We start from the raw sequence: 27,383 nt of genomic DNA, 5'->3' as shown, positions 1-27,383 counted from the left end.
TCCTCTAACGCCGTAATAATGAAGTTTCCTGATTAATGTTTCATGACAAACACAGTCGAAGGCCTTAGATAAATCACAGAAGACACCTAAAGCATCTCGTGACTCCTCCCAGGCATCGAAAATATGCTTAATTAGCTCAACACCAGCATCGGTTGTTGAGCGACCCCGTGTAAAACCAAACTGCTTATTATGCATCAAATTATTAACGTTAAAATGTCGTACTAATTGAGAAAGAACTAATTTTTCAAAAATCTTGCTAAATGTTGGTAGCACAGATATCGGTCTAAAGTTAGTGGGGTCAGAGCTGCTACCAGATTTAAATAAAGGAATTACTTTACTATGTTTCATTAGATCAGGAAACTCGCCGCAATCAACACTGTTGTTAAATATAACTACCAAGTCAGGCGCTACAATTTCTACTAAGGATTTGACATCATGGACAGAGACTCCCCAGAGGTCACTAGTTTTTTTGACGTTAATTGATTTAAACGCCTTTATTACATCTGAGGTACAAACATGTTCAAAATGAAGGTCTCCACAACACTCTGGAGCGTTATCTTTTAATAATGTAACAGCAGATGAGGGTGATGAATTTAAATCCTTAGTTGTAGATACTGGTACCTCGGTGAAAAATTTTTCAAATTCTGTAGCTACTTCTAAATTAGAATCTATAATTTTGTTATCAATGTTTAGTTTAAGTTCTTTAATTGTGTGTTTCGAACGACCAGTCTCCACATTTATTACTTTCCAGGTTGCTTTAATAATGTCTGAACTACTTTTTATTTTCTGACTTAGATAATTTCGCTTAGCTATATGACAATCTACTTTAAACTTCTTCGAATACGCCTTCACATGTTCTTTAAATTCATCACTCTGATTAAACCGCCGTTCCTCATATAAGGCATACAGTTCACGTCTTCTTTGATGTAAGTCCGCAGTAGCCCACTCACTAAAAACTGATGCACCCTAACTACGACCGATTTTGAGGTGAATATCGCATTATAATGATTCATAAAAGTGTGAAAGAATGAATTATACATACTATTAGGACTCATATCGGAAGACAAAAAGGGTAGCGCCTGAACTAAACTTAGCTTCATTCTTTCCACGCGGTCCGAGGTTACTGGTACAAAAGTTATTTGTTTTCTCATGGTATTTTTCCTAAATGCCTCAAATACCATTAATTGACCTAAGTGGTCAGATTCTAAATTGCTGATAACTTTTTTAGCAATAGGAAAAATATCTGTGAAAATATTATATATACAGGTTGCACTAGTAGCAGTCACTCTAGTGGGCTCCATAAACATGTGGTTGAGATTACAAGATTTAAAAAGATTCAATAATCTACAAGACATTGTTGAATTTTCCATAATATTTACATTAAAGTCGCCGCATATAAGCAATTTCTTACTAGAAGATGATATTTTACGTAGGGCAGATTCCATTATGTTTTCAAATAATTCAAAATTACTTAATGGCGGCCTATACTGCGATTAGAAATGGAATGTTACCATTATTCTCGATGCTGTACGCGTAGACTACAGCATCGAGCCTACAGCTACAGCCTCAATTTCTATTTTAATGTTACTGGGTATCCCATCACATATGTAGATTTACCCCCTCATTCATAAACGTTTACTAAAATTGACAAGCCGATAATAATAGTTTGTCCCTTTCCATCATACCAATACGTCGGAAAGGGGTAAGGTACTTTAGATCTAGAGAGCACTCGTGACTGTCTTCTTCTTTTGTCTGCCAATAGCCTCTGCCTCAGCCAACGTGTCCGGCATTTTGCAGCCCAGGGTTTCTGGCTGTGTGAGCACCAGCACACTGGCCAACAAACCCATGGCTCCAAACATCACCGATGGGATTCCAGCCCAGTACACCGCCTGTGTAGAAAAAAGTTCTGATATAAGTATACTGTGAGCCAATGTTATTCTAGCATTGCTTGCAAATTGGAACGCGCGTGTGTGCAAAACTTTGCTGTTGATTTGTTGAGTACCATAATTTAGTGAATAACAAGTGCGTTGCATAGTTATTTATTAACGTTATCACTCTTCTGTTCGTTTACGGGTGTGTACCTAATGTCTAGCCTAAATTTAATCTAAATAACTATCATTATGAAATATAACAACGTAATTTGGGCGTAAAATGCATTATCGGCGATAAGATTGACCTTCTACATTGAATACCTAATCTAAGTCAATAAAATTATGTATTTCCGGTTTTCATCAATAAAAGTCGGGTGTTCTTATCGGGGTTTTTTGCTGTTACTGTTCTAACTTATAAAATAATATTGATTTAGCCAGTCTCGTCGTCCAATGTAAAAATAGACTATTTTGATCAGTACTCAGTTTCAGAAATCTCAATAAAACGATTTTTTTTTATATCTTGTATAAATTAATTACTTGAAAATGTCCAAAAACTTTTTTAACTTTTTGGAAATTTTCCAAGACATTTTCTGAACATTCCACGTGAACGTGTAAGTCAAACAATTTGAGTTGGAACAAGACTTTACTGAAGGCCACAGTTACGACACACATATCGATGCATAGGTACCAAAAACCTCCAGCCTTTTGCTTATTGCTTTGGATTCTTGAAAATTCGTTTTCCATGATAAGAGTGTAAAATTTACAATTCAAATCATCCACATAATCTTAACAACGTTAAATATTATAGAAAAGATACGTGAATTGCCAGTACTGTACTAAGCCTCATCAAACTACTCAATACTCATGTCCTGCACAAGACCTGCTAGGCCGATATTAAATAGCACACGCTTACCAAAGCAGGAGTAAGCGGAGCCGTGATTGAGCCAATACGTCCAACCATTGAAGAGAATCCCAACAGTGTGTGACGGAACTGTGTCGGGTACAGCTCAGATGTGTAAATGTATAGAGACGTAAACACTGCCGAGATTCCAAATTTGCCCATCAGGAATAGTATAAGACCCAATGTCACTAGTTCTGAAAAATGGGTTAAGTATTTAATAATTTGGCAATATGTGGTTGATACGATAAGAAATTTAAGCACTCATGAAAAATTGTTTGTTAATTTAAAGGGCTATAAATAAATTAATGTATATGATCCTAATATCGAGGCTTACGATATCACAGTCCACGCCTTGGAAAAAATATAACTACGCAGTTGCAAATGTTGCAATTATTTTAAAGATACCTAAATAACATATTTGATAATGACGACTTTTCTTTTATTAAGAATACGAATGTCAAAGGCAAAGGTTTTCACCGAAAGAGATAATAATCATAAACCGATAATATCAAAATGTAGGGAATATCTCGTCAGGTGACAACCAAAACTCACTAATTACTAAAAAAATATTAAATAAAAATCAACCTTAAATTGCTACTAATACGGTTCAATATGGCTATGAAATAGTAGTGGTAATTAGTGAGTTTTAGTTGTCGCCTGACGATTAGAAAATGTGGTACCTACATTTAACAGTAACTCAAAATATAAGCGGATTACTATAAGCAATGCAAACACTTATTAATAATCAAACGAACTTACCTGTGAAGTTTGATTACAATTATACGAGTATCCAAATCCAAGACAACAAATATAATTTACAAGCAGCAGTACATGGAATCATGCCGTCCTTGTCACACATTTTAGAGATATAATATTTAAAAAACAAGTTCGCGCTGTTCCTCTCCCTCACTACGTCATCATCCCCCGCCATCCCACTCTAACCCCGCTCCTCGGATACCCGTCATTATTTCAGAGTGGATCTTTTTTGTGTTATGAACAGAGACTATTTTATTTTAATTTTCGGGGTTGGGGGGCGGGAATTTGTTGTCTTGGATTTGGATACTCGTATAATTGTAATCAAACTTCACAGGTAAGTTCGTTTGATTATTAATTATACTTCCTATATCTAAATACAGGTGCGAAAATAAAATGAAATATCGATATCAAATCAGTAAGTTACGTATACCGTTACTGATATTACTGATTTCAGCTCACAATTTAGTAGGATATATCTACCTGCAAATGTAATTTTATATAAGTATAGCATTGTCTATTATAATGATAAGCGTCATTAATTAACGGGTAAAATTAGGTACCTTTTATATTTCTTTTTGGTGAAAGTAGAAAATAATAAAATATTAAACTTTCTTTGAAGTATATACATATACTAAATTATAAACACAACATATAAATTTAATAAACATTAATTTCACTTAAAAACTACTTAATCTAAAACTATAAATTACATCTAAACCTAAACTTAAACTAACCTAAAAAACTATTCAAACAACCCACCCCGCATCGCCCCCGGCGCAAAGGTGCCCATCACACTTGCCGCGTTACCGCGTTGAACCGCGATGGACAACCTCTGCGCCAGGAACAACCCGGAGCGGGGGTCGAGACCCCTCTGCCGCAGGCGACGCCCCAGCTCCCCGAGAAAGGTTTTCGCCTCCGCGCACCAACACCCCGATGTCTCCACAGCCAAGGGAACGAACAAGTAGTTCGTTAACCCCGAGTACTTGTCCCTCTTAAGGGACGCCGCCTGCTCAGCGGCTGCACCTGCCGACCTCACAGTGCGGCCAAGGTGCGTGGCGGCAAATGTGCTGACGCAGGTGGCGTCCCACAAAAGGCACTTTCCTTTCTCCCTCTTTGAAGTTATTGTAATACCTATTGATAGACTTTAAAAAACAACTTCATAAAATTATGATTATAACTGTTGTTTATGTAATTTTGCCTTTACTTATGTAGACCGTTGAAAGGTGTGTCCAATCTTTAGCTCTGAACCAATTGTTATACTTAGCACTTTATTCCCATTACATTATTGGAATTTCAATTTAAATTTTACTAAGATATACATTGTTTTAATTTTCAAGATTATAATTACTACAACGGTTTAGGTTGTTTTCTGTCAGACACTTATACATATAAATAAGCCATTTTGTATCATTTAGATTTTACCAACCACTCACTGGATGTAATTATTTTATGCGTTATGATTAATCTATGAATGCATGTCTTTTTGAGTATTGACAAGTAGAATAAAATATAACTTTATGACACTTTGCAATGAATATCCAATACAAAAATAAATACCCTCTTCTATACACAGCCTTTAAATGTGGGTAAAGAAGATTTTTCTTCATTGCAAGGTTGTCATAGAAATCAAGTTTCTATACTTTTAGACTAAGTCCGGACAATTACTAGTAGATAAGCCTGTAGGTGCTGTTTTGAAACTTATAATTTTTCAAATTTTCATTTATAATTCAGCTTCAAATTATAGATTTATATAGTTAGTCAAACCAATTTGTCAGTCAGTAACAGGAAAACTATACTCATCCTCTTCTTTTGGGTGCTAGTACTAGTGTAAGACAAAGATAGTATGATTTTCTCTTTCTTTGATTGAAATGAGACAGTCACATTCTCAAACGATATGTAAATAGCTAAATAATGTATATAATAGACTACCTTTATTAATAAATAACTCGTCTTTCTTTACGTATATGACCGATGACGACTACACGTGACGTGATACAAGTGGCAAGCAAACTTTGGGCGCTTGTAGTGTAGGTATATAGTTAGGACTTAAGGTATGATATATTTGTGGACGGTATATAAGGCATTTACTTGAAATTTATCATTCAAGTAGTAACTTACAGTAACCTTTTTTTTTTTAAAGTAACAATTATACTGTGCAGCGTGCACAGTATTCTTGTGATACACAACCAACAATCATTGTTTAAGCTTTCTCGTGTTACGTAGCTTTCAATAGGGTATTATATGTATACTGTAAGTATTTAAAATAAATTATTTTACACCATGCATGAAATACACAGATAGGAGTTATTTTTAGAAACACAAGTTCTATTTAATAAATTGGATAGAAATATAAAAAGTAGGTGAGTTGACCGTGACGTCACGATCTAATGTTTCATATAAATTCCATATTAGCAAATCGTTTTGACAGTTCTAAAAAGGTAACTGATTTGTAGTAGTAGTAGTAGTAGTAGGAAAAATACCCTATTATAACTGTACAGCAAGACAATATGACAACCTAGTGCATTTAAATTAATGACAATATTTAATTTTATTATTGTTTAAGGATGATCAATCCTTTATTGCGAATGTCAATCTAGCTATTTAGCGATGGCGACTCATGTAACAGCATTTAACTCTGGTTGCATGGTTGTACAATTGTGCATATTGGTTTTCAACTGAGGATTCCAGCGTTGATTTCGCGTCGTGGGATATATGCATCAACCACGGCGCAGCCCCTGTTAGTTGCGGCGACGGTCCCCTGAAGTTTAGAGCTGAGATAACCAAATCGTAATAAGCAAATCGTACTGGATTTGTTACGAGTAGGTAAATCGGGCTCGTTGAGATGGTATATATTTGACTGCAGGTCAAAGATGCTGTTTGAAGCTATTTGGAACACAACGTCGTGATGTGTATAATAATTTGAATGTAAAATCGGTTAAAGGGTTATATCTCTTTCCATATATTGTTCACTCGTCATACAGCACTGTTTGTGTACATTTTTTTTTTTCAATAGGATTTTAGGCTGCATTAACACCAATTAAATTGCTTCAACGTAACTAAAGTCTCCTCTGTATTTCACATACGTAAGCCAGTATACGTAGCCACATCATCACTATTAAAGTGGAGTCAACTTAAAGGTCTGGATACAGACTATGACAAGTACATTTTATAACGATCAAAGCGTCTGCAGAACAAACATACCGAAGAGCGTAAAGACCGAAGAACGAAGTGATCGAAGGGCGAAGCGACTGAAGAGCGTATCATCCGAAGAGCGAAGCGACTGAAGAGCGTATCATCCGAAGAGCGAAGCGACTGAAGAGCGAAGCGACTGAAGAGCGAAGCGACTGAAGAGCGAAGCGACTGAAGAGCGAAGCGACTGAAGAGCGTATCATCCGAAGGGCGAAGCGACCGAAGAGCGTAGCATCCGAAGAGCGAAGCGACCGATGAACCAAATGACCGAAGCAATCGAAGAGCGAGTCAGCCATTATTATGTAGTTTTTGATATTACGCAATAATCATCATAAATCTTCAACACAGTAAAAGTGGAGTAAGGATAGCCTCGTCACTATTAATGCGGGGCGAATTTAACCTCGACGCTGTGAAAGCGGAGCTCTCTACACAATGGCTGTGGCGTAAAAATAGCCTCATCACTATTAAAGTGGGGCAAAATTACCCTCAACGCTGTTAAAGCGGAGTTCTCAACACAATTAATGTGGAGTAAAGATAGCCTCGTCACTATTAAAGTGGGGCAAATTTAGCCTCAACGCTGTTAAAGCGGAGCTCTCGACACAATAATGTGGAGTAAAGATGGCCTCTTCACTATTAAAGTAGGGCAAATATAACCTCAACGCTGTAAAGGCGGAGCTCTCGACGCAATGAATGTGGAAAATTTTGCCTCGACTTCTCGTTTGTAACTAAATATTTATTCGATATGAATTGTAATTTATACGTGTTAATTAATGTGAAATATCACAAACTCTCCTTTGTCACTGACTTTTATTTGATAACACGGTTTATACCGAGTACTTACCTACCTGTTTGATGATCATCTTGTTGCATAGTATACCTAAGCTTCTAAGTACTCACTCTACTTAAACTACCAAATTCGGAATCCCAATTGTCATTTGGAGGTTTAACTTATATTTCCGATACGATTTACGCATGGGTTTACGATCCTCGACGCTATTGTACTAGCGGAGTATTATTATTGGACGTAGTCCATAATAGTACACAAATCAAGTACATATACTTTGTCCATGATTTATTTCATTCTAAAATTACATTGAGTTGATAATGTGCGAGTTTATTAAAAGAATCGATGTTAGCACATTCATGAGGTTTACACGTACAAAGATCAACTCTTCACACTTGGTACGCCTCCGTTATAGAGTACTATTGTAGAAAGTAACTCGCTATGTGATGTTTAATATCTAGCATTGGTACTTAGTGTCAATCAGTAATTGTGAGGGGGCAGATGGGAGCCTCACCAGGATGATGGAAGGTAATCAAAGTCGGGAACCAGGGCGATGATGGGTATTTATTAATTATATAAAAAGGCACCTGTAACAATACAGGTTACGTGTTAACAGATAGGTATGTATAAAAATACTTTCGTAATTCAGAAGGTTAGAAATCAAATAACTTACAATATGTGCCTTGGTGATGATGTAGATATATATCTGGAAGGTGTGCAGGGCCACAAAACGAGCACTAAACTGAACTGCACGCACTTATGAATTATTACGTTTACTAATAAAAATCACACTTAAACGGTCGTGTTTAGAAACTTGGGAAGTACAGTCTGTTAGATAAAATGATGTTTATCGATCAAAGTATGTGATCGAACTGAAAATAAAAATCATTGAATGGAATTTGGAATAGGATTTGAATTTCAAAAAGGAATTTAGAATTTGTATGGTGCCAGAAATAGTATGAAGGTCGATAGTGTAACGCTTCGTTACACGCACCGTTACACTACCGGGGTCGCCCTGGAAGGGAAAATCCTGGGGCTTATGGCCAAAGGATTTTTCCGTAATGTAAATATAATGTAATGAATATGGGTATGAGTGATAAATTTAGAAGGTGGGGATGTTATATACAATGTTTATCATACAAGAGAGGCGATTTAAACATGCATACCAAAGGTCATTCATACATCATCTTATAAAATTTTGGTTAATTGTTTAACCAAAATAAGTTTCAATAGAGTACTCCTTTAAGTAGAGGACGTACTCATTAAATCGCTCTCCATTAGTATTAAGGCTTATTAATCAGTAACCACCCGCTGAATATTAATGAATCTAAATATAATATCTACAATAATGTGTACCTACAAAGAGTACGATTGTTGAAATTTATTCAACAAAATAATGCCGTATGGAATGTAGGATTACTACAAAATATCATAAGATAATTCCTTAATGGAATTAATAAATGTACTGTACGGTACGTATGTACCTAAGTACGTAAATATGAACGTTATGTCAAGGGAAGAAATATATAAACAAGTATTGTTCTAACTCTGGTAGAGTTAGCTTTGAATAACGTTATATGGACGTAATATAACGTTATATAAATTAAATAGTATAAATGAACGTATAAATTCGTACTAAGTAGGTATGTACGAAATGTAATGAGTCCGAAATGTATAATGGGGATGAGATATAATTATAAAATGTATAACATTATATACAATATTTTACAAGTTAGGAGCTTAGGAGAAAAGTAGCTAAGTTTGAGCCAAATAAGAATCTAATTAAGGAAAAACAGTATATTATTTATTTTAGAATTTTGGGGAGAGGTTTAAGGTCTCTAATATGCCATCGTCCGAGCATTTTGCCGGACATGTCTTGTAGGACATATACTAAGGGTGATATTTTTTTTAGGATAGAACATTTAATAAACTTGGGTGCAAGTTTAGCAGAATAGTGTTTAGGAGAATTACTAATTGCGTAATTTCGTTTCCAGACGATGTCATTTTCGTTAAATTCGAAATGTTGGTGATGTTTATTATACGATGAAGAATTGGTTTGGTGCGCTCTCCAAAGACGGGCTTGTACTTCGGAGAAGACAGGCTGGAGAAGACCAAGATTATCAGCGTATTCGTCTCTGGGCGCGAATATAATATCATCTGTGAGATCAGATTTATCGTATGCTGATCCACATGTGACTAATTCGCGACCAAATACAAGGAAAGAAGGAGTATAATTTGTTGTTTCATTTACGGAAGTATTAATAGCAAATTGTATCTTATGTAGGTTGATATCCCAATTCCTGTGGTCATCCTGTATGAATGAGGATATTGCTGTGGTAACAACTTTATTATATCTCTCCACGGGATTTGGTTGGGCGCATTTAATTGCGCAATAGTGTATTTTTGGGATCTGATAGGAGTGGAATAAATCCGTTGTCTCTTGACTAACGAATTGAGGACCATGGTCAAGAATTATGGTCTGTGGGATTCCGTACACTAGGAAAACTAGGTTTTCTAGAATATGAACGATTACTGATGACGTAGCACGTTTAATCGCAAAGAGGAGGCAGTATTTTGAAAAACAGCAAGTAACGACAAAGATGAATCTGTTGTGTTTTAGTGTAGTAGGCAAGGGGCCGATCAAATCTATTGAAATGCATTGAAAGGGTCGAGAGCATTGCTTAGGTTTACCCATTAGGCCAAGTTTTAGTTGGGTTTGGTGTTTGCAAGCTAAGCAAGTCTCGCATTTGGCAATAAAATTTGAAATATCTTTGTACATTCCTGGCCAAAAATATTTCAATTTAACTTTATTGTATGTTTTAAATGTTCCGAAATGAGCGCAAGTTGGGGTGGAATGATTTTCTGTGATAATGGGTATTCTGTACTCTAGTGGGATAACTTCTTTCCAATTATACTCAGATTGGAGTAACGAAGGGGTTTTTGAGTATCGGTATAATTTATTATTATGTATTATGTAATCTGGAGTGGTGTTGGGGTTAGAACTGCATTTAGCGTAGATATTATTATACCAGTCGTCATTGGTATTAGAACTATTGTAGTTAATAACGTTTACTGAAGGTAAGCGTGATAAAGCGTCAGGGATTAGATGATCTTTACCACGTTTATGTTTAATTTCGAAGTTAAATGTAGATAGACGAATACTCCAGCGGGCTAGACGTCCGGTTGGATTATCTAGATGGAGAAACCATTGTAATGCGGAATGGTCTGTGTAGATTGTGAACTTTAAGCCGTTGTCAAGATAGCAACGCCAATGTTCTAGGGCTAGTAAGACACTTAAGAGTTCTCTTTCTGTAATTGAGTAATTTCTTTGGGGACCAGTTAGGGATTTGCTCATATAAGCAATGGGTTTCTCAACGCCATCAAATTCTTGGGTCAGCATGGCACCGATGCCGAAGCTGGATGCATCACAGTGGACTGCGAAGGGTTTTGAGAAGTCTGGGCAAGCAAGAACAGGGGTAGAGACTAGAGCTTCTTTAATGGATTTAAAGGCATTGTCTTCTAGTGATGTCCATTTAAATGGTGGTGCTTTTTTGGAAGTGGAGGTAAGTTTAGTTAGTGGTGCAACCTTTGTGCTGAAATCGGGGATAAAGCGTCTATACCAACTTGCTGTACCTAGGAACTTTTTAACTTCTCGAGGAGTTGTGGGAGGTGGGATGTTAAGTATTGCCTTAACCTTGTCAGGATCTGTTTGAAAGCCGTGTTCATTAACTATGTAACCAAGATATTTAAGTTCTTTTTTGAAAAATGAACACTTGGGGAAGTTTATAGTAATGTTGGCTTGTACTAGCCTTTGGTAAACTTTATTAAGTAAAGTGATGTGTTCATCGAAAGTATTACTTATGATGATAATATCATCTAAGTAGGTAAATACTGAGTTATCAAGGTTTTCAGAAGGGAATAACGCATCCATAAAGCGTTGTTGGGTAGCAGGGGCATTAGTCAATCCAAAAGGCATTACGCGAAACATGTACATGCCTTTTGAGGGTACATGGAAACTAGTTTTAGGTCTATCAGAAGGGCGTAGGGGTATTTCCCAAAATGCTTTTGCTATGTCTATCGATGATAGATATTTAGCATTTTTTAGATTATCTAAAATGTCAGAAATGAGTGGGAGTTTGTAGGCATCTTTGCGCGTAATCGAATTTAGTTTACGGCTGTCGATGCAAAAACGCCACGTTCCATCTTTTTTAGGAGTTATTATGACAGGGTTTAGCCATGGGCTTTCACAGGGTTCGATAACATTAAGCTTTAGCATTTCATCAACTTCTTTGCATAAAGCTTTTTGTTTCTCTGGAGAAAGCCTATAGCATCGCTGTTTGATTGGTGGATGGTCACCGGTATCTATGTGATGTTCAATGAGGTGGGTTCGTCCTAAGGGTTTGGTTTCTGTTGAAATATTTTTAAATTTTTCAATAATAGTATCTGAAATTAACTGTTGAGTTTCAGAAAGGTTGTCATAATTAGTGATGTGTTGGTCGCAGGTGGAAATAACTAGGGTATCTATATGTTTATCAGAATATGACGTTATGTCAGGTAATATGTGGGGAGCTATATTGAATTTTCTCCAAAAATTTGTGCCTAGAATCAAGGGTTGCTTTATAGTAGGGATAACATGAGCGGTAATAATAGCCACAATATTTTTGTACGAAATTGGTAGTTGAATTGTACCAATAGAGTATATAGGGTAGCCGTCGGCTACAGAGCCTACGACTTTATGGTCGTAATTTATGGTAAAATTGTGGGATAAGAGAATTTTATGGGAATTATTTCCGAAAATAGTTAAAGCACTGCCGCTGTCTAAGAGGCCACATAAAGTTAAATTATTTGTCTGGATGTTGACATAAGGTCGTTCATCGTATGGATCTTGAGTGAAAAGTGCTGATGTAGTATTGTATGATGACATAAATAATTTAATGGTATCTAACCATTGGTTCCATTCTGTAGCAGTAGTTTTATTTAAGTTACTTTTCTCCTTTATGCGTTTTTTGGAAATTTATGGCAAACTGTACATTTTGCAAAAGTGACATTTTGTTTGCCACAGCGGAAGCATACTATATTTTTACTTGTACAAATATCTAAAGAATGATCGTTTGTTCTGCAACGCGGACAGGAGTAACGTAACGTAGAAGGTGGTGCTGTTACAGTATGGACCGGTTTATTAAATGGGAATGGTGGTATATACGGTTGGGAAGGTGGGGTATGGTTAGAATCTTGTTGAATGTTGGTATAGTTGCTAGAGCTATAAGTAGAGGTAGTATTACAGCTTTCGTACCATTTGCACGATTGGAATAATGTGTCTATAGACGTAACATCTGTAGGAACTAATCTGGAACTGTAATAAGGGCTCATGTTTCTACGGAGGATATCTATTTTTTGTTTTTCAGAAAGGGGTTCATGTAATTTGGAAAAGAGGGCTTCCATGGCTGAAAAATACATTATTATTCGTTCATGTTGTTTTTGTTTACGGGAATGTATATTTTGTAGTAAGTTGTGGTCATGGTCATGCAATTCGAAATCTTTTAAGAAGTGGGTTTTAAATGATTTCCAATCTGTAAGGGTTGTTTTCTTTGACCTATACCAATCTAAAGGAGTGCCTGATAAAAAATCGTATATATATTTGTGTAAGCGTTTGTCGTCAATGTTACGCGCAATTGCAAACTCTTCGATGTTTCGAATGAAATCATAAGGGCAACTATCGCCTTTATAGTTGAATTTTTTAAAATCGCTTGGTTTTGCTTCAGAGAGGTTGGTTAATTTTCGAGCAAGTAGGTCTAAATTTGTGGAATCATCTATCAAAGAGGTTGCTGACGCGTAAGTTGACGTTGTTGTTGACGGTTGTGACATGTTAAATTTTGTTTGACATTTTGACAATAATTCGCATATTTTCGAATAGTTGTCAATAATTTCTGGAGATAATTCAGTGGTAATAGAGAGACGTTCTATTCTGTTATATAAATGAAATAAGAAAACCGCTATTCTATCGTGCTTCGCTTGGTTGGTGGTCGCAAGCTGTAGCTGAGAAGAAACTATTGTGAGGCATCTGCTAATTTCGGTGATATCCTGTTCAAGATCATATGGGCTGGAGAGATTCGAACACGGGTCCGCGAATAAATTTGGAGTGAGGAGCTGTCTTAAATCATCAGCCTGCGCGGTGGCTGGGAACTGAATGTTCCTGAGTTTGAGCTCATAGATGAGTTCAGGTTTATTTAATAGTGCTGGATTCATTGTTTATTAAAGTGGATACCTATTACGAAGAGAATAATTGATGTTATCAATATAAATAAAATATGTAGTTATTAAATTTTATTTTTTTATTGAATCGAAAGGAGAAGTTTATTGTGATATTAGGCTTAGTTGTGTATATTTATTTAATCGGGTGAAGGATAAGCTATCGGATTATCTCCAACAGTACTGCCGTAAGTCAGGATTGGTTCGCACTTCAGTGACTCCAAGGAGTTTTAAAAACACTTAGGATTGAAACCAATTTGTGAGATTTCAGTGGAAATCTTGGATTGTGTAATTGTATGTGATAGATGTTTTGTGTAATCACTATGTTAAGAGTTTTGTTACGTGGCGCGACAAAAAGCGTAGGACGCTGGCATAATAGGGATTAGAAAATAGATATAGATAAATTGGTATAAGATGATGAATGATGATAGATGTATATGTAATTGGTTATTTAAGGGGGGAATTTTGGTTAAACGGTTGAGGATTAGATAAAAGGTTGGTTGTAAAATAGATAATTAAATAAAATGATGTTAGGCCAAGAGATATTGCGAAAATTTGAGTTGGGTCGACTATAACCTTTTAGAATTTTGAAAAAAATCTTATGCTAACTATTACAAGATATATAAAATTGATAAAAAAAAAATATGTCTTCAAAAAGTAGCAGGCGTCGGCGTGGAGTAGGAGCACGAGCGTAGCGGAGGAGGCACGAAGAGAAGGGCTGCTCTGCGTCGTAGGGCGGGTGGGTTTGATCACGTTGATGGCGCCAGTGTGAGGGGGCAGATGGGAGCCTCACCAGGATGATGGAAGGTAATCAAAGTCGGGAACCAGGGCGATGATGGGTATTTATTAATTATATAAAAAGGCACCTGTAACAATACAGGTTACGTGTTAACAGATAGGTATGTATAAAAATACTTTCGTAATTCAGAAGGTTAGAAATCAAATAACTTACAATATGTGCCTTGGTGATGATGTAGATATATATCTGGAAGGTGTGCAGGGCCACAAAACGAGCACTAAACTGAACTGCACGCACTTATGAATTATTACGTTTACTAATAAAAATCACACTTAAACGGTCGTGTTTAGAAACTTGGGAAGTACAGTCTGTTAGATAAAATGATGTTTATCGATCAAAGTATGTGATCGAACTGAAAATAAAAATCATTGAATGGAATTTGGAATAGGATTTGAATTTCAAAAAGGAATTTAGAATTTGTATGGTGCCAGAAATAGTATGAAGGTCGATAGTGTAACGCTTCGTTACACGCACCGTTACAGTAATGTCTTATTTATCACAAAACAGGAGATCTGATGAGCAAAAGGAGGCGACCAGACCGACTGGACCCAAGACTCGACGATACCACGATGTGCGATTAAAGCCAGTACCTAATCCGTTTTAACCCTTACGGTACATTCACTATGTCGGTATCGGAGCACGCATAGCGCGTGCTGGTTGTATATGTGGGCGGCAATCCTTGATGTTTGTTTAAATGTATGTTTTTAAATAATTTTAATTAGATTTTTATTACTTTAATCGATTGTTGCGAATAAATATAAAATATATTTGATTTGAAGGAAGCATAGTCAATTGACTGTTTAATTATAATTTTGATATGATAAACTGAATATTTTTAATTAAAATATGCTCAAAATTAATGTATTAAATATTTATTTTTATTAAATTAATTGTCATTTTTAAACGACTCTGGAAATATTTATAATTGGGAATTGTACTGATAAACAACTATAGCGCAGGTGGTGTGGCGTGATCGCAGGTGGTGTGGCAGGTAGTCCTACCTGGAGGGGTGGGTAGGGTTGGAAAGGTTATTTAAGTGGTTGCATGCCTTTGTTTTATTCATTCTTATGCTAAGCCTAGACTGTGTAAGAGCTATCTATACTCGTAAATAAAATCGAGTTAACAAGTGAAACGTCTATTTCTTCGTTACTACTTCTAACCTAATGGATGGTCATGAGAACTTACCACCCGATGGCCATGCAGACCATGCGAATAGTGGAACTTCGCCGACAGCAGCGGTGGGATCACAATCCCCTATACTAGGCGGGCGTCGCCGATCGGTTATTCAACCTGAGCCTACTTTTACCATGGACCAAGTGATGAGCCTGGTAACCACAGTCACCAAGCAAGCCGCAGCAAGTGCTGTTAATGCGGCACTGTCTGCCACTGCCGCTAATCCACAACAGCCGGCGCTACCCCGTGAACGAGGAAATTTCTACCTACCCCCGTTCGACCCGGATGTACGATCTCATGATATTCGAGATTGGTGCGCTAATGTCGATGAAACCATTTCCGTCTTCGCTATATCACCTCAAGAAGCACGGATGAAAGCTATACTTCAGTTAAAAGGAAGAGCAAAAGTGTGGGCCGACACGTGGTCTCTACATTCAACTACTTGGGATCAGGTGAAGGAAGATCTAATCAAGACATTCTCAATGGAGTTCCGGTATGCTGATGATGTACAGAAGTGGCGCAACTACACGTCGGACCAAGCAGCGAGCTACGCCGAATACGCCACTACAGCTTGGACATTATTCAAGCGCGTGCGGCCGGAAGCGAATGATGCCGATGCTGTGGATGCTGTTATCACAGGTATTTATCCTGAACATATTAGATCTGAATTGTTGAGAAGTACGCCTGACTCTTTGCCTAAACTTGTATCTGTTTTGAAGACATACCGTAAACGGAAATTCGATTCACTAGAAAAAACGAATAGTAATAACAATTCTAAGAAAGCTCGCCCCACTGAAGTAGGTGTTAAGCCAGACTATTCGTCTACTATTTGCTATAGGTGTAATAAACCTGGTCATCGCTTTCGTGATTGCAAAGCGCTCAATTCTTCCGGATCTGATAATTCCCCCACCGTCGGTAGCGAGTCTAAAACACCTAATGATACTAAATCAGTTGAATGCAAATATTGTAAGAAAAAGGGCCATGTTGAAAAGAATTGTTTTCGTAAAATGTTAAATGAACGGTCTAATTCAGACAAGTCAGTAAACCTTTGCCGCAATCTTTCCAACAGGGCCCGTTGTACTACTACAGTTAAAATAGGCGATGTTACTTACCCTTGCTTGTATGATACTGGGTCTGATTGTTCACTGATGCGGAAACGCTTCTCTGGTTCGATTCCCGGGAAGAGAAAGGCTGTTAAAGCCACTTTTTTCGGTGCTGGTAAGCACTCATTTGATTCAAAACAGACTATTACTAATACGGTGGAAATAGGTGGTACTTGTGTCGAGTTAGAGTTTTATGTTGTTGAAGATACTGAGATACAAGATGATATTATAATTGGATTTGACCTTTTGCAAATACCTGGTCTTAGTGTCACTCAAACACGAGATGATATTTTTGTGAAACGCAATTTCTTAATAAGCAAATGCACACAAAAAGAATCATGTCTTGAACCTGTTTTTGATACTGACGTAAATGATACAGATTTACTTAAAAAATTACATGATATTGTTGATAAATATAAAGACAGCTTTACGACTGGAAATCGCGTTTCTAAAGTAAATACCGGTGAATTGAATATAAGACTTAAAAACCCTGACAAAATTGTACAGCGTCGACCTTATAGATTATCACCTACTGAGCGCGAAAAGGTTAAGGAAATGATTGCAGATCTCAAAAGCAATGGAATAATTCGTGAAAGTTCTTCACCTTTTAGCAGTCCAATTTTGCTAGTTAAGAAAAAGGATGGTTCTGATCGCCTTTGTGTTGATTTCCGTGAGCTGAATGCTAACACTTTAAGAGACCACTTTCCATTGCCTTTGATTGCTGATCAGATAGATAAGTTAGGAAAGGCGCGTTACTTTACACGTCTTGACATGACCGCCGGGTTTCATCAGATTCCTATTGCTGAAGACTCGATCGAAAAGACATCATTTGTGACCCCTGATGGACAATACGAGTATTTACGTATGCCATTTGGCCTTTGCAATGCGCCTTCCGTCTATCAGCGCGCCATAAACAAAGCACTAGGCGACTATAAAGATAACATTGCCTTAGTCTATCTTGACGATATTCTTATTATGTCTGAAACGCCTGAAGAAGGTTTGCGCAACCTTGATCTTGTCCTAAAACGATTAACAGACTCTGGTTTTTCATTAAACGTTTCTAAATGCACTTTTTTGAAAACTTCAATCGAATATCTGGGGAACATTGTAGAAAACGGGACCGTTAAACCCAGTCCTAGAAAGATTGAGGCTTTATCCAGTTCCCCGGTACCCAGAAATGTAAAAGAATTGCGCCAGTTTAATGGTCTAGCTGGGTATTTTCGGAAATATGTACCAAATTTCTCAAAGATTATGATTCCCCTTTATGAACTTACCAAGAGTAACGTACCGTGGAACTGGACAGAGCGTCAAGAACAGGCTAGAAAAGAGATAATCAGTCGCTTGACATCTTCTCCTTTGCTTACGATATTTGATCCGGATTTACTGACCGAACTCCATACGGATGCCAGTTCTCTCGGCTATGGCGGCGTTTTAATTCAAAAAAGAGATCAAGAAGCTCACGTTATTGGGTACTTTAGTATGAGAACGACCAGCGCAGAAAGTAAATATCATTCATATGAACTTGAAACGTTGGCCGTTGTAAAGGCAATAAAACATTTTCGTCATTTTTTATATGGGCGATCATTTAAAGTCATAACTGATTGCAATTCACTTAAAGCGTCTCGACACAAAAAGGAGTTAACGCCTAGAGTTCACCGCTGGTGGACCTTTTTACAAAACTATGAATTTGAGATTGAATACCGTAAGGGTGAAAGATTGGCTCACGCAGATTACTTCAGTAGGAATCCTGTAGATACCCGTGATTCTAACAAATCACCAAAACAAGCAAAACCTTTACAATTTTCAGCCAATGTTACCACTCTTGACCATAACTGGCTGCTTATAGAACAGAAACGCGACCCCATACTTAAAAATATCGTAGAACAGCTGAATTCAGACTCTATACCTCAAGATATAGCCAACACATACGTTATATTACAGGACAAATTGCTCAGAAGAAAAGTTCAAATTGATAACAAAACACGGAAACTTATTATTGTCCCATGTAGTTATCGATGGAATCTTATTGCTCACTATCACTCAGCACTTCAACACTTTAGCTGGGAAAAGGTATTAGCCAAAATTAGAGAACAATACTGGTTCCCTAATATGTCCAAATTAGTTCGCAAATTTATAGAAAACTGCGTCAGTTGCCGAGTTCGAAAAGGCGTATCTGGAGCTAGGCAAATCTCTTTACATCCTATTGATAAAGTGGCTGTGCCCTTTCATACCGTCCATGCGGACATAACTGGACGTATGAATGGGACCCGAAGTGAGGCCGAGTATGCGTTTGTTTTTATAGACGCATTTACCAAATACGTTCATTTAGTTTATGCTGACGATCGTACAACAGATTCCGCTATAAAAAGCTTTAAGGAATTAATAACTATATTTGGTACCCCGGCACGTCTTATAACAGACCAAGATAAAAGTATGACGTCGCTAGAGTTTAAAGAATTTTGTAATAAATTTCGTATTGAACATCACGTTGTGGCTAAAGGCGCAAGTAGGGCAAATGGTCAGGCAGAGCGCATTATGAAAATAATAAAAGATAATATGTCAGTGGTGGAGCTTGATAAACCGTGGTATTCTGCTATGCAAGATCTACAGTTAGCAATTAATTGTACGATTTCTAAAAGTACCGGTAAAAGTCCATTAGAACTGTTGCTAGGGAAAAAATGTTCGCCACCCGCTATCAAGCTTCTCCAAGTTGATGATGATGAGCCTATAGAGGACCTTACTTCTGTTAGAAATGTTTGTAAGCAAAGGATGGACGAGCGATCTTTTCAAGACAAATTGAGGTTTGATATAGGTAAAGCGCAGGTCAAACCTTACAAAGTGGGAGATTTTGTTTTGATGCGTCGTCATGAAAGACATACTACCAAACTGGGTGCAAAATTTGAGGGCCCCATGGAAATATTGGAAATATTACCAAACGACCGCTATAAATTAAAACATGTCAATTTACGTGGAAGTACTGAAAAGATCGCTAGCCATGATTTCTTAAGACCTGCTCCTACAGGGCAGACAGATCCATTTAATAATAATGATGACGAGTCTTCCGTGTGGGCGGTGGAAGAGACGAGTAGCAGTGTTCAAAATGAAGACTGCTCTCAGTCCGAGACTCAATAAAAGTGGTTTAATTAATTAGATATTATTATGCATTGTTCCACCTTATCCACAACACCTTCCTTATAACGCTGGCTGGCCACCACGCGTTTCCTTTTCCCGGTCTTGACGGCTAGATCTCTATGTTGAGTGATGCCGGTATGGGCTAGATCCCAGGATGGGTGATGCCAGGATCAGCGCAGGGAGCGCGCTGGAGCAGAATGGCCGTGTGGGCGGCAATCCTTGATGTTTGTTTAAATGTATGTTTTTAAATAATTTTAATTAGATTTTTATTACTTTAATCGATTGTTGCGAATAAATATAAAATATATTTGATTTGAAGGAAGCATAGTCAATTGACTGTTTAATTATAATTTTGATATGATAAACTGAATATTTTTAATTAAAATATGCTCAAAATTAATGTATTAAATATTTATTTTTATTAAATTAATTGTCATTTTTAAACGACTCTGGAAATATTTATAATTGGGAATTGTACTGATAAACAACTATAGCGCAGGTGGTGTGGCGTGATCGCAGGTGGTGTGGCAGGTAGTCCTACCTGGAGGGGTGGGTAGGGTTGGAAAGGTTATTTAAGTGGTTGCATGCCTTTGTTTTATTCATTCTTATGCTAAGCCTAGACTGTGTAAGAGCTATCTATACTCGTAAATAAAATCGAGTTAACAAGTGAAACGTCTATTTCTTCGTTACTACTTCTAACCTAATGGATGGTCATGAGAACTTACCACCCGATGGCCATGCAGACCATGCGAATAGTGGAACTTCGCCGACATATACATCGGTTACTGGCATTAAACACTTTGAACAGTAGGTCAAACTATTCTTTAACTATCTTGTAGATTGTGTATTTAATGAAATTTTTCATGTACCTAAATATAAAGGTACCTGTATACCTACAGGTATGAGGATAGTGGATACCTCCCCATAAGATGCTAATTAAACTTATTGGTTACAGAATATGTCTATTTGCACAAAGAGGACTTTTTTATACCGTTGCCTTAAATATTACCAATCGGCAAGGATTAATATATCCTATCTTTTTTATTACACGGTAGGGTAGGTCGGACATGGTAAGAACCGTTTTTGTGAAACGATTACCTAGTACATATAAATACCTATATAAATTTTATTCAATTCGGATATAATTTGTATACAGTATATAAAATCTGTAGGCGAAATCAATATATAATATAATAATATGGTGTTCGCATTCGTAAACAATTTACTGAGCGAACATTGCATACCTAGTATAGTATGAATGTAACATGTTTTATTCAAAACATGAAATGTAAGTAATATCGTACATATTACTATAATCTATCATTTTTGTGATTTATCTATTTATAGCTCCGTACTTATTTCATCCGTAAGTATTTTATTCTAAAAAGAAGGTAGTTGTAACAAGTGATTTCGTACGAAAGCAAAGTTACTTAAAGTCTATTCCAATAGAACTTGCTAACTATGTAAACAAACAACCTAATTTTGTTTTATCACTGTTTCTCTTTGAATTTTCACACCACCTCATCAAATACCATTGACACCATACACATATACACTATTGAAACGGTCCGTTCCGTAAAATACATAAATATGTAACTGTATCTTGGATATTTAATTAAAAGTTTAACGTGGTTTCATAAGTTAGGTTATTAGGACCTGATGGAATGGCGGTTTTGTTTCTTTTAAATTCTACAATTGTCTATGATGGGTAGTGTTGTGACTAAAGTTTGTAATATAAACCCGCTACACACTACCCAACCCACGCTCTGTACCTATCGCCACGATTATAAAATACATCAATAAATCATTCTTAAGTACTCATTTGTCTTCTGATCATGATTAAACAAATTAAAAATAAGTAGAGATGGGTCGCGGGTATTTACCCAATTTACCCACCCAGGTAAATACCCGGTAAATACCCATCTACCCGGTATTTACCCGTATCTACCCGAATGGGCGGGTAGATTCATTTCTTGTTGCACATGTCGATTTTTGTTAAAGTGGAGATATAAACCGAGTTAATGGTTGTAATTATTGTATGTTATTTAAAATGAAATGGTTTAGTGAAACCTGCAGTTGTAACTAAGGAATTTTTAGTACAATTTTGATAAATATTTAAAAAAAGGCCGTCATAAGTGTATTTTATTTAGATTTGACTAAATTATCGTACTTATACGTTGATAATACACATTCGAACTTCGGTCGGCGGGGGGTGTGGATGGGGGGAGGGGGGGTAAAAGTGAACTTTTTCATTTTTCTTGGAATCTGTCATTAATATTGAAAAGTCTTGTATGTACAAACTAAAGTAGACAGAATTTCCTACAAAAAAGGTTATATACATTTTTGTCCTAAAACTAACTGTATTTGACTTATGAGCTTCCCAAGTTGTGACACTGCAAAAAAAAAATTATTATCATTTATAAGTAGTATTTATTTTCATCTTTCTAATGTATATAAAAAGCATTTTAAAACATTTCCGCAAGCCAGGGAATGATTTTACACGATATTCATAATTGGACTGATATGTTAAAATCGAACTTCACCTCATAGCAACCTTTTCGTAATTAGTTTGAACATACATTTTATGTAACATTATAAAAAATCACTTAAATTAATCTTATTTATACTCACATACAATTAAACACATCAAATTTAGAAGAAATACGAAAATACCCGCGTATTTACCCGCGGGTAGGTAAATATCGGGTATTTACCGGGTAAATACCCGCTCTCGGGTATTTACCCGGGTAGTTACCCATCTCTAAAAATAAGTAACTACTTGTTTTTTACTTTTGGTATTTTATTATTCGATATGGTTTGACATTAGTAAAGTAGTAAGTAGGAGTCTTGCCCATCACTAGTAAATTGATCATACAGAGACAATTTCAATATGGCGGTTTGTTTACATAGTTAGCAAGTTCTATTGAAATAGACTTTAGTTGATTTATTAGGTAATGAGTTTATAACGCTAAATGAAATTACGATTTCAAATTAAAGTTTACCAGCAATGTAAAGGATTGCAAATGAGACTAGACTTGCCGTGCCGAAAAACCATTAATTTTTCGCTCGGCCACGGCGGCCGGCGGCGGTACAAGTAATGTTTTGATTCTATAATTATCATTCAGCGCTCAATAGACATATTAAAATTACTCACCCTAACTTCATCAATCGACACACACACAGAGATATTTAGAGGAACACTATTTTGGCGAAAATACGTGTGACTCGGACTAACACAAAAACATGTAATGACGGGTATCCGAGGAGCGGGGTTAGAGTGGGATGGCGGGGGATGATGACGTAGTGAGGGAGAGGAACAGCGCGAACTTGTTTTTTAAATATTATATCTCTAAAATGTGTGACAAGGACGGCATGATTCCATGTACTGCTGCTTGTAAATTATATTTGTTGTCTTGGATTTGGATAGGAAGTATAATTTCCTGTAAACTCCAATACGTAGGGCCTAAAACCCAGCTGCAACCTCAATGGGAACTATATATCTTCCTATGCAAAAAGCAGCAGAACAAGTTTGTTCCGTTGATTTAAATTTAAAAAAATTTGCTTCATTCGTCTGACAGTTGAGTTGTGTTCAATTTTAAGAACGTTCACTCGTTTTACTATACTGTATGCATTATTATTATTATTTGACACATTGTGACTGACGTATATAGAGATGTAACTAACCCAAATCGATTGTCACAGCAAGCGATTACGATTGGATGGCACGTAGACTGGGGTATCGAATTGTGACGTATAATGAATTTTTATTTAAGATTTAAATAAAGCTAGAATTATATGGTTTTCCCGCAAGGTAAATGCATTTAATACACCGACCGAGTAGGTCGCACCCATCGTCAAAATCTAAACTAACTGGGGATCTATTTTAAAGTTTATTTATGTTATTTCTGTGTCAAATTTGTTGTCTGTTAGGTGACGATAAATATATCCATATTTACAGTTAATTATCCACCTTTTCCTTACTTTTATTAAAAGAAAAATGAAAAATTCATATCGATTTACTTAGACAGCTACCGATTCATAACGGTGGTGTCCGGCCAACCCTAAAATTAAAAAAAAAGACGTAGAACGTAAACGTTCGCAGTGCAATTGTTTTCCTTTGTGATTTCGATGTGCAAGACATTTTACGTTGTATTGCTGTTGTGAGTGACAGATGTCAAATAACGCAAATAACGATGAACACAGTATAAATAACTGTACGTCTACCACCAGTTTTGACATTGACATAACGCTCACGTCTACGTAATTTACTTTCTGTACATCTCGCTTGCACTAATATGCGAGTACGAGCGAGATGCATAGAAAGTAAGTTACGTAGACGTGAGCGTATATGTCAATGTCAAAACTGATGGTAAACGTACTGTAGGCACATGCCACGTAAATTATTACAATAAGCTATTTTTATTTTACGTACCATTATTGTCAATGAAAGCGAATACAAGGTTGCAAGCAGCGCTGAGTAAGAACCCAGTCGTAAGAACAGCCTTCCTGCCAACACGATCCAGCAACAGCACAGCAGTGTAAATGGCAGGAATCTCTACAGCAGCCACCAGCATGTAGTTCACGTACATATTGCCGGGAAGCCCAGTGGAGTTAATGGATAACCCATAGTAGACAAATGTGGTTGCGATCCACCAGACTGGTGTAGTGCAGACACGTCGAAGAAGTATTGGCGATTTGAAAATAGTATAAACCAAGCCATTGGAGTTGTCAGTCTGAAAAACATTCAATCCACACACTACTGTACCTTTGTTAAAGTATATTCAGGTCAGGTCAAAATGTATAACTGTGCGGTAATCTGAGAATCTAGTTAATTTCCTCAAACCGTATTACAACAAGAGTCTTTGACTTAATCCAACCTTTAACTTTATCAATGTTTAAAATAAAGGTTTATTTCATTGAAAAAGACAAATAAATAACTTATGAACTAAATATATCTATGAATAATACCTACTAAATTAAAACGAAGAACCCTAAATATAACTAAAATAAAACAAGGAATATAAAAACTACTGAAAGAGGCCTCCCCGGCGCAAAGGTGCCCATCACACTCGCTGCGTTAAATTGCGATGGACAGCCTATTAACTTTATCTCAGTTCCTTGTTTAGGTATTGTTATTACCTGATTCTCCTTTTCGGGCGCAGGCGTCAACAGAGCTTGCATAGATTTCTCGCTGATCTTCGTTTTGTTTACTCTTGCTACTTTCTCCAAAACAGCTTTAGCTTCGTCAAACCTTTCTTTGGAAAGTAGCCACCTAACACTTTCCGAGATGCACCAGTAATAAACGATCATTACAAAGCAAGGGATGTACAGGGTCATGATGAAAGAGTGCCATGGCTGTACAAGCCAGGCTATTCCGGCCATGGTGATGTGGCCCACAGCGAAGGTTGATAAGCATGTTGAACCTGTCAGCACTCGGTATTTAGGGCCAACCAGTTCCGCCCCTAAAAATGTTTATATTGTTAATCCACAGTAATTCTAGGTCAAAAATATATATATATTAAAATCGTACGATCGTCCAAAGGGTTAATCTAATATTAGATGGGTTAAAGCTTTCAAGTTCCTCAGTTGCTTATACTTAGACATCATCTTGTGTTTTGGCTAAATTAAGTAAAAACTACACTACAGATATAATATATGTATATATCAGAATAAATTTATAGACTATGGATACATTTGATTAATGCTTTATTAATGAAAGCACACTACAGTTGTAAATATTAGCGTACCCAAAATAAAAGCGGCGCTGTATGTGCCAGCCCCAAGAGTTGTCTGCAAAATCTGTAGCACGAGATACATGGGGTAGTTCACAGAAAAGGCTCTGATGAGGCCAAAGAGCGCCAAGTTAAAGAGGTTGATGCAGAGCGCCACACGTCTTCCATATTTGTCTGATATGTAGCCTGTGATTGGGAGAACGAGTAAGGTGCCAATGCTGCTCAATGTTCCGGCTAGCGCCCGCATCCACTCTTGACAGCCAAGATCAAACTGTAACAAGTACGAATACAACTTGACTGTACCTATTGTAAACTCCGATATTGGGGAAAATTGCTGTAACTGGGGAAAATTGCTGGTAATAAGGTTTATAAGCTGAAATACGTGTTATATGCTAAATAAAAAGTGACCATGCTGTCCAGTGTTCATTGCGGTGCGTGAGCTCCTGCTCTATACTGCTGGGCATAACATTCAAGATCCATTCCAGGAACAACTCTTACTAACCTCATACACAACTGAATTAGTTCTCTCGTACACAAATCCATCGCACTCCTGCGTAAAGGCCTGATCGAACACGGTAACTGGGCAGTACTCCAGCGAACCATTACCCGCCGGCGCGTAGCGCGAACAACTATCTGGTTGTCCGTTGCTGCTGGGAACAGCGTTCAAGATCCACTCTGGGAACAATTCGTAACCAGATCCCCCAGTCTCTCCGCATTCAGGAATCTTACACCTACAGAAGAAAAGTTACTTTCAAAAACTAAAGTTCCGCAAATGTGTCCCTATTCCTAAGTATCACAACTTCATGATGGATATCAACATGTGTACTACCTGTCTCTTTAAGTATTTATCAAACGTATCAAAGATGTGGATCTTGGACAAAATATTTTAAAATACGAGAAATAACTATTTCACTTTAAAGTATTACCTATGCGTAACAGCGGAAGCGGAAAAGACGTATTCGCTCAAAAACGCATGAGCGATGATGGGGAAGACTAATAGGATGACATTAATAATTTGGAACCGCCCAAACTGTCCCAGCTCATTGATAAGCACCCAATCGAGGTCTATTGCTGTCTCTTCAGGTTCATCTGGTTTCATTGCTCCATTTCTATACCATCCAGAACCATCTCTTTTTCGTGCTTCTTTTTCTGAATCTCTTCTTGAAGCTGGTGTATCTTCAGCCATGATGTTCCTTAGATAGTTATGAGACTACTGCGATCTCCGCTTAAATAAAAAACATACTATTGTCTGATAAAAAATATTGTCTTTATCGGAACGTCCGCCTGGAACTGCTTTTGACTCATACTAGTGATTTGACGCGGGTTTGCGAATGACCACAGAATGAATAAAAGTACTAGGTACAGAAGACTCACTCTCTAACAAAACGCGTCTGTTATGATCAGCACAGATATGGCCGCTAGGTGGCGACAGCGCCACGCGCGGCTTATGGCTTTTCCTAAAATTGGTGTGGAACGGATGTACTTTTAGCTACCTGTTACCTGTAGCAAAGCGACGAAATCGCGGAGTGAGCCACGCCTGGAATGACTTCTGATCCAATAATTTCACATTATAACATATAGGTACTTATATAACATAATAAAGATGCACTGGAAATAGCTTGATTTTGTAAATGTTTACAATCTATGCCAAATCTTCTTAGGAATTAACATAGGGTACCTACACGTCGCACAGA

The 27,383-nt window shown here is 37.0% G+C and overlaps 2 protein-coding genes across 2 annotated transcripts; one reads left to right on the top strand and one right to left on the bottom strand.

Moving 5' to 3' along the window:
* Window positions 1-122: 122 nt before the first annotated feature.
* LOC134667955 (organic cation transporter protein-like) lies at window positions 123-27,383 on the bottom strand. Its single transcript, XM_063525388.1, has 7 exons — window positions 26,616-27,383; window positions 26,192-26,420; window positions 25,705-25,960; window positions 25,097-25,419; window positions 24,390-24,690; window positions 2,785-2,966; window positions 123-1,889 (listed from the first exon to the last, which is right to left on the bottom strand). Exons 1-7 carry the CDS (start codon window positions 26,873-26,875, stop codon window positions 1,719-1,721), a joined length of 1,722 nt encoding a protein of 573 aa, XP_063381458.1. The 5' UTR covers window positions 26,876-27,383; the 3' UTR covers window positions 123-1,718.
* LOC134667942 (uncharacterized) lies at window positions 15,569-20,384 on the top strand. Its single transcript, XM_063525362.1, has 2 exons — window positions 15,569-16,361; window positions 19,389-20,384. Exons 1-2 carry the CDS (start codon window positions 15,713-15,715, stop codon window positions 19,955-19,957), a joined length of 1,218 nt encoding a protein of 405 aa, XP_063381432.1. The 5' UTR covers window positions 15,569-15,712; the 3' UTR covers window positions 19,958-20,384.

This window comes from Cydia fagiglandana, chromosome 10, assembly GCF_963556715.1.
Source record: "Cydia fagiglandana chromosome 10, ilCydFagi1.1, whole genome shotgun sequence".
NCBI classification, from domain to species: Eukaryota; Metazoa; Arthropoda; class Insecta; order Lepidoptera; family Tortricidae; genus Cydia; species Cydia fagiglandana.
This window is presented reverse-complemented; position numbering and strand designations above follow the sequence as displayed.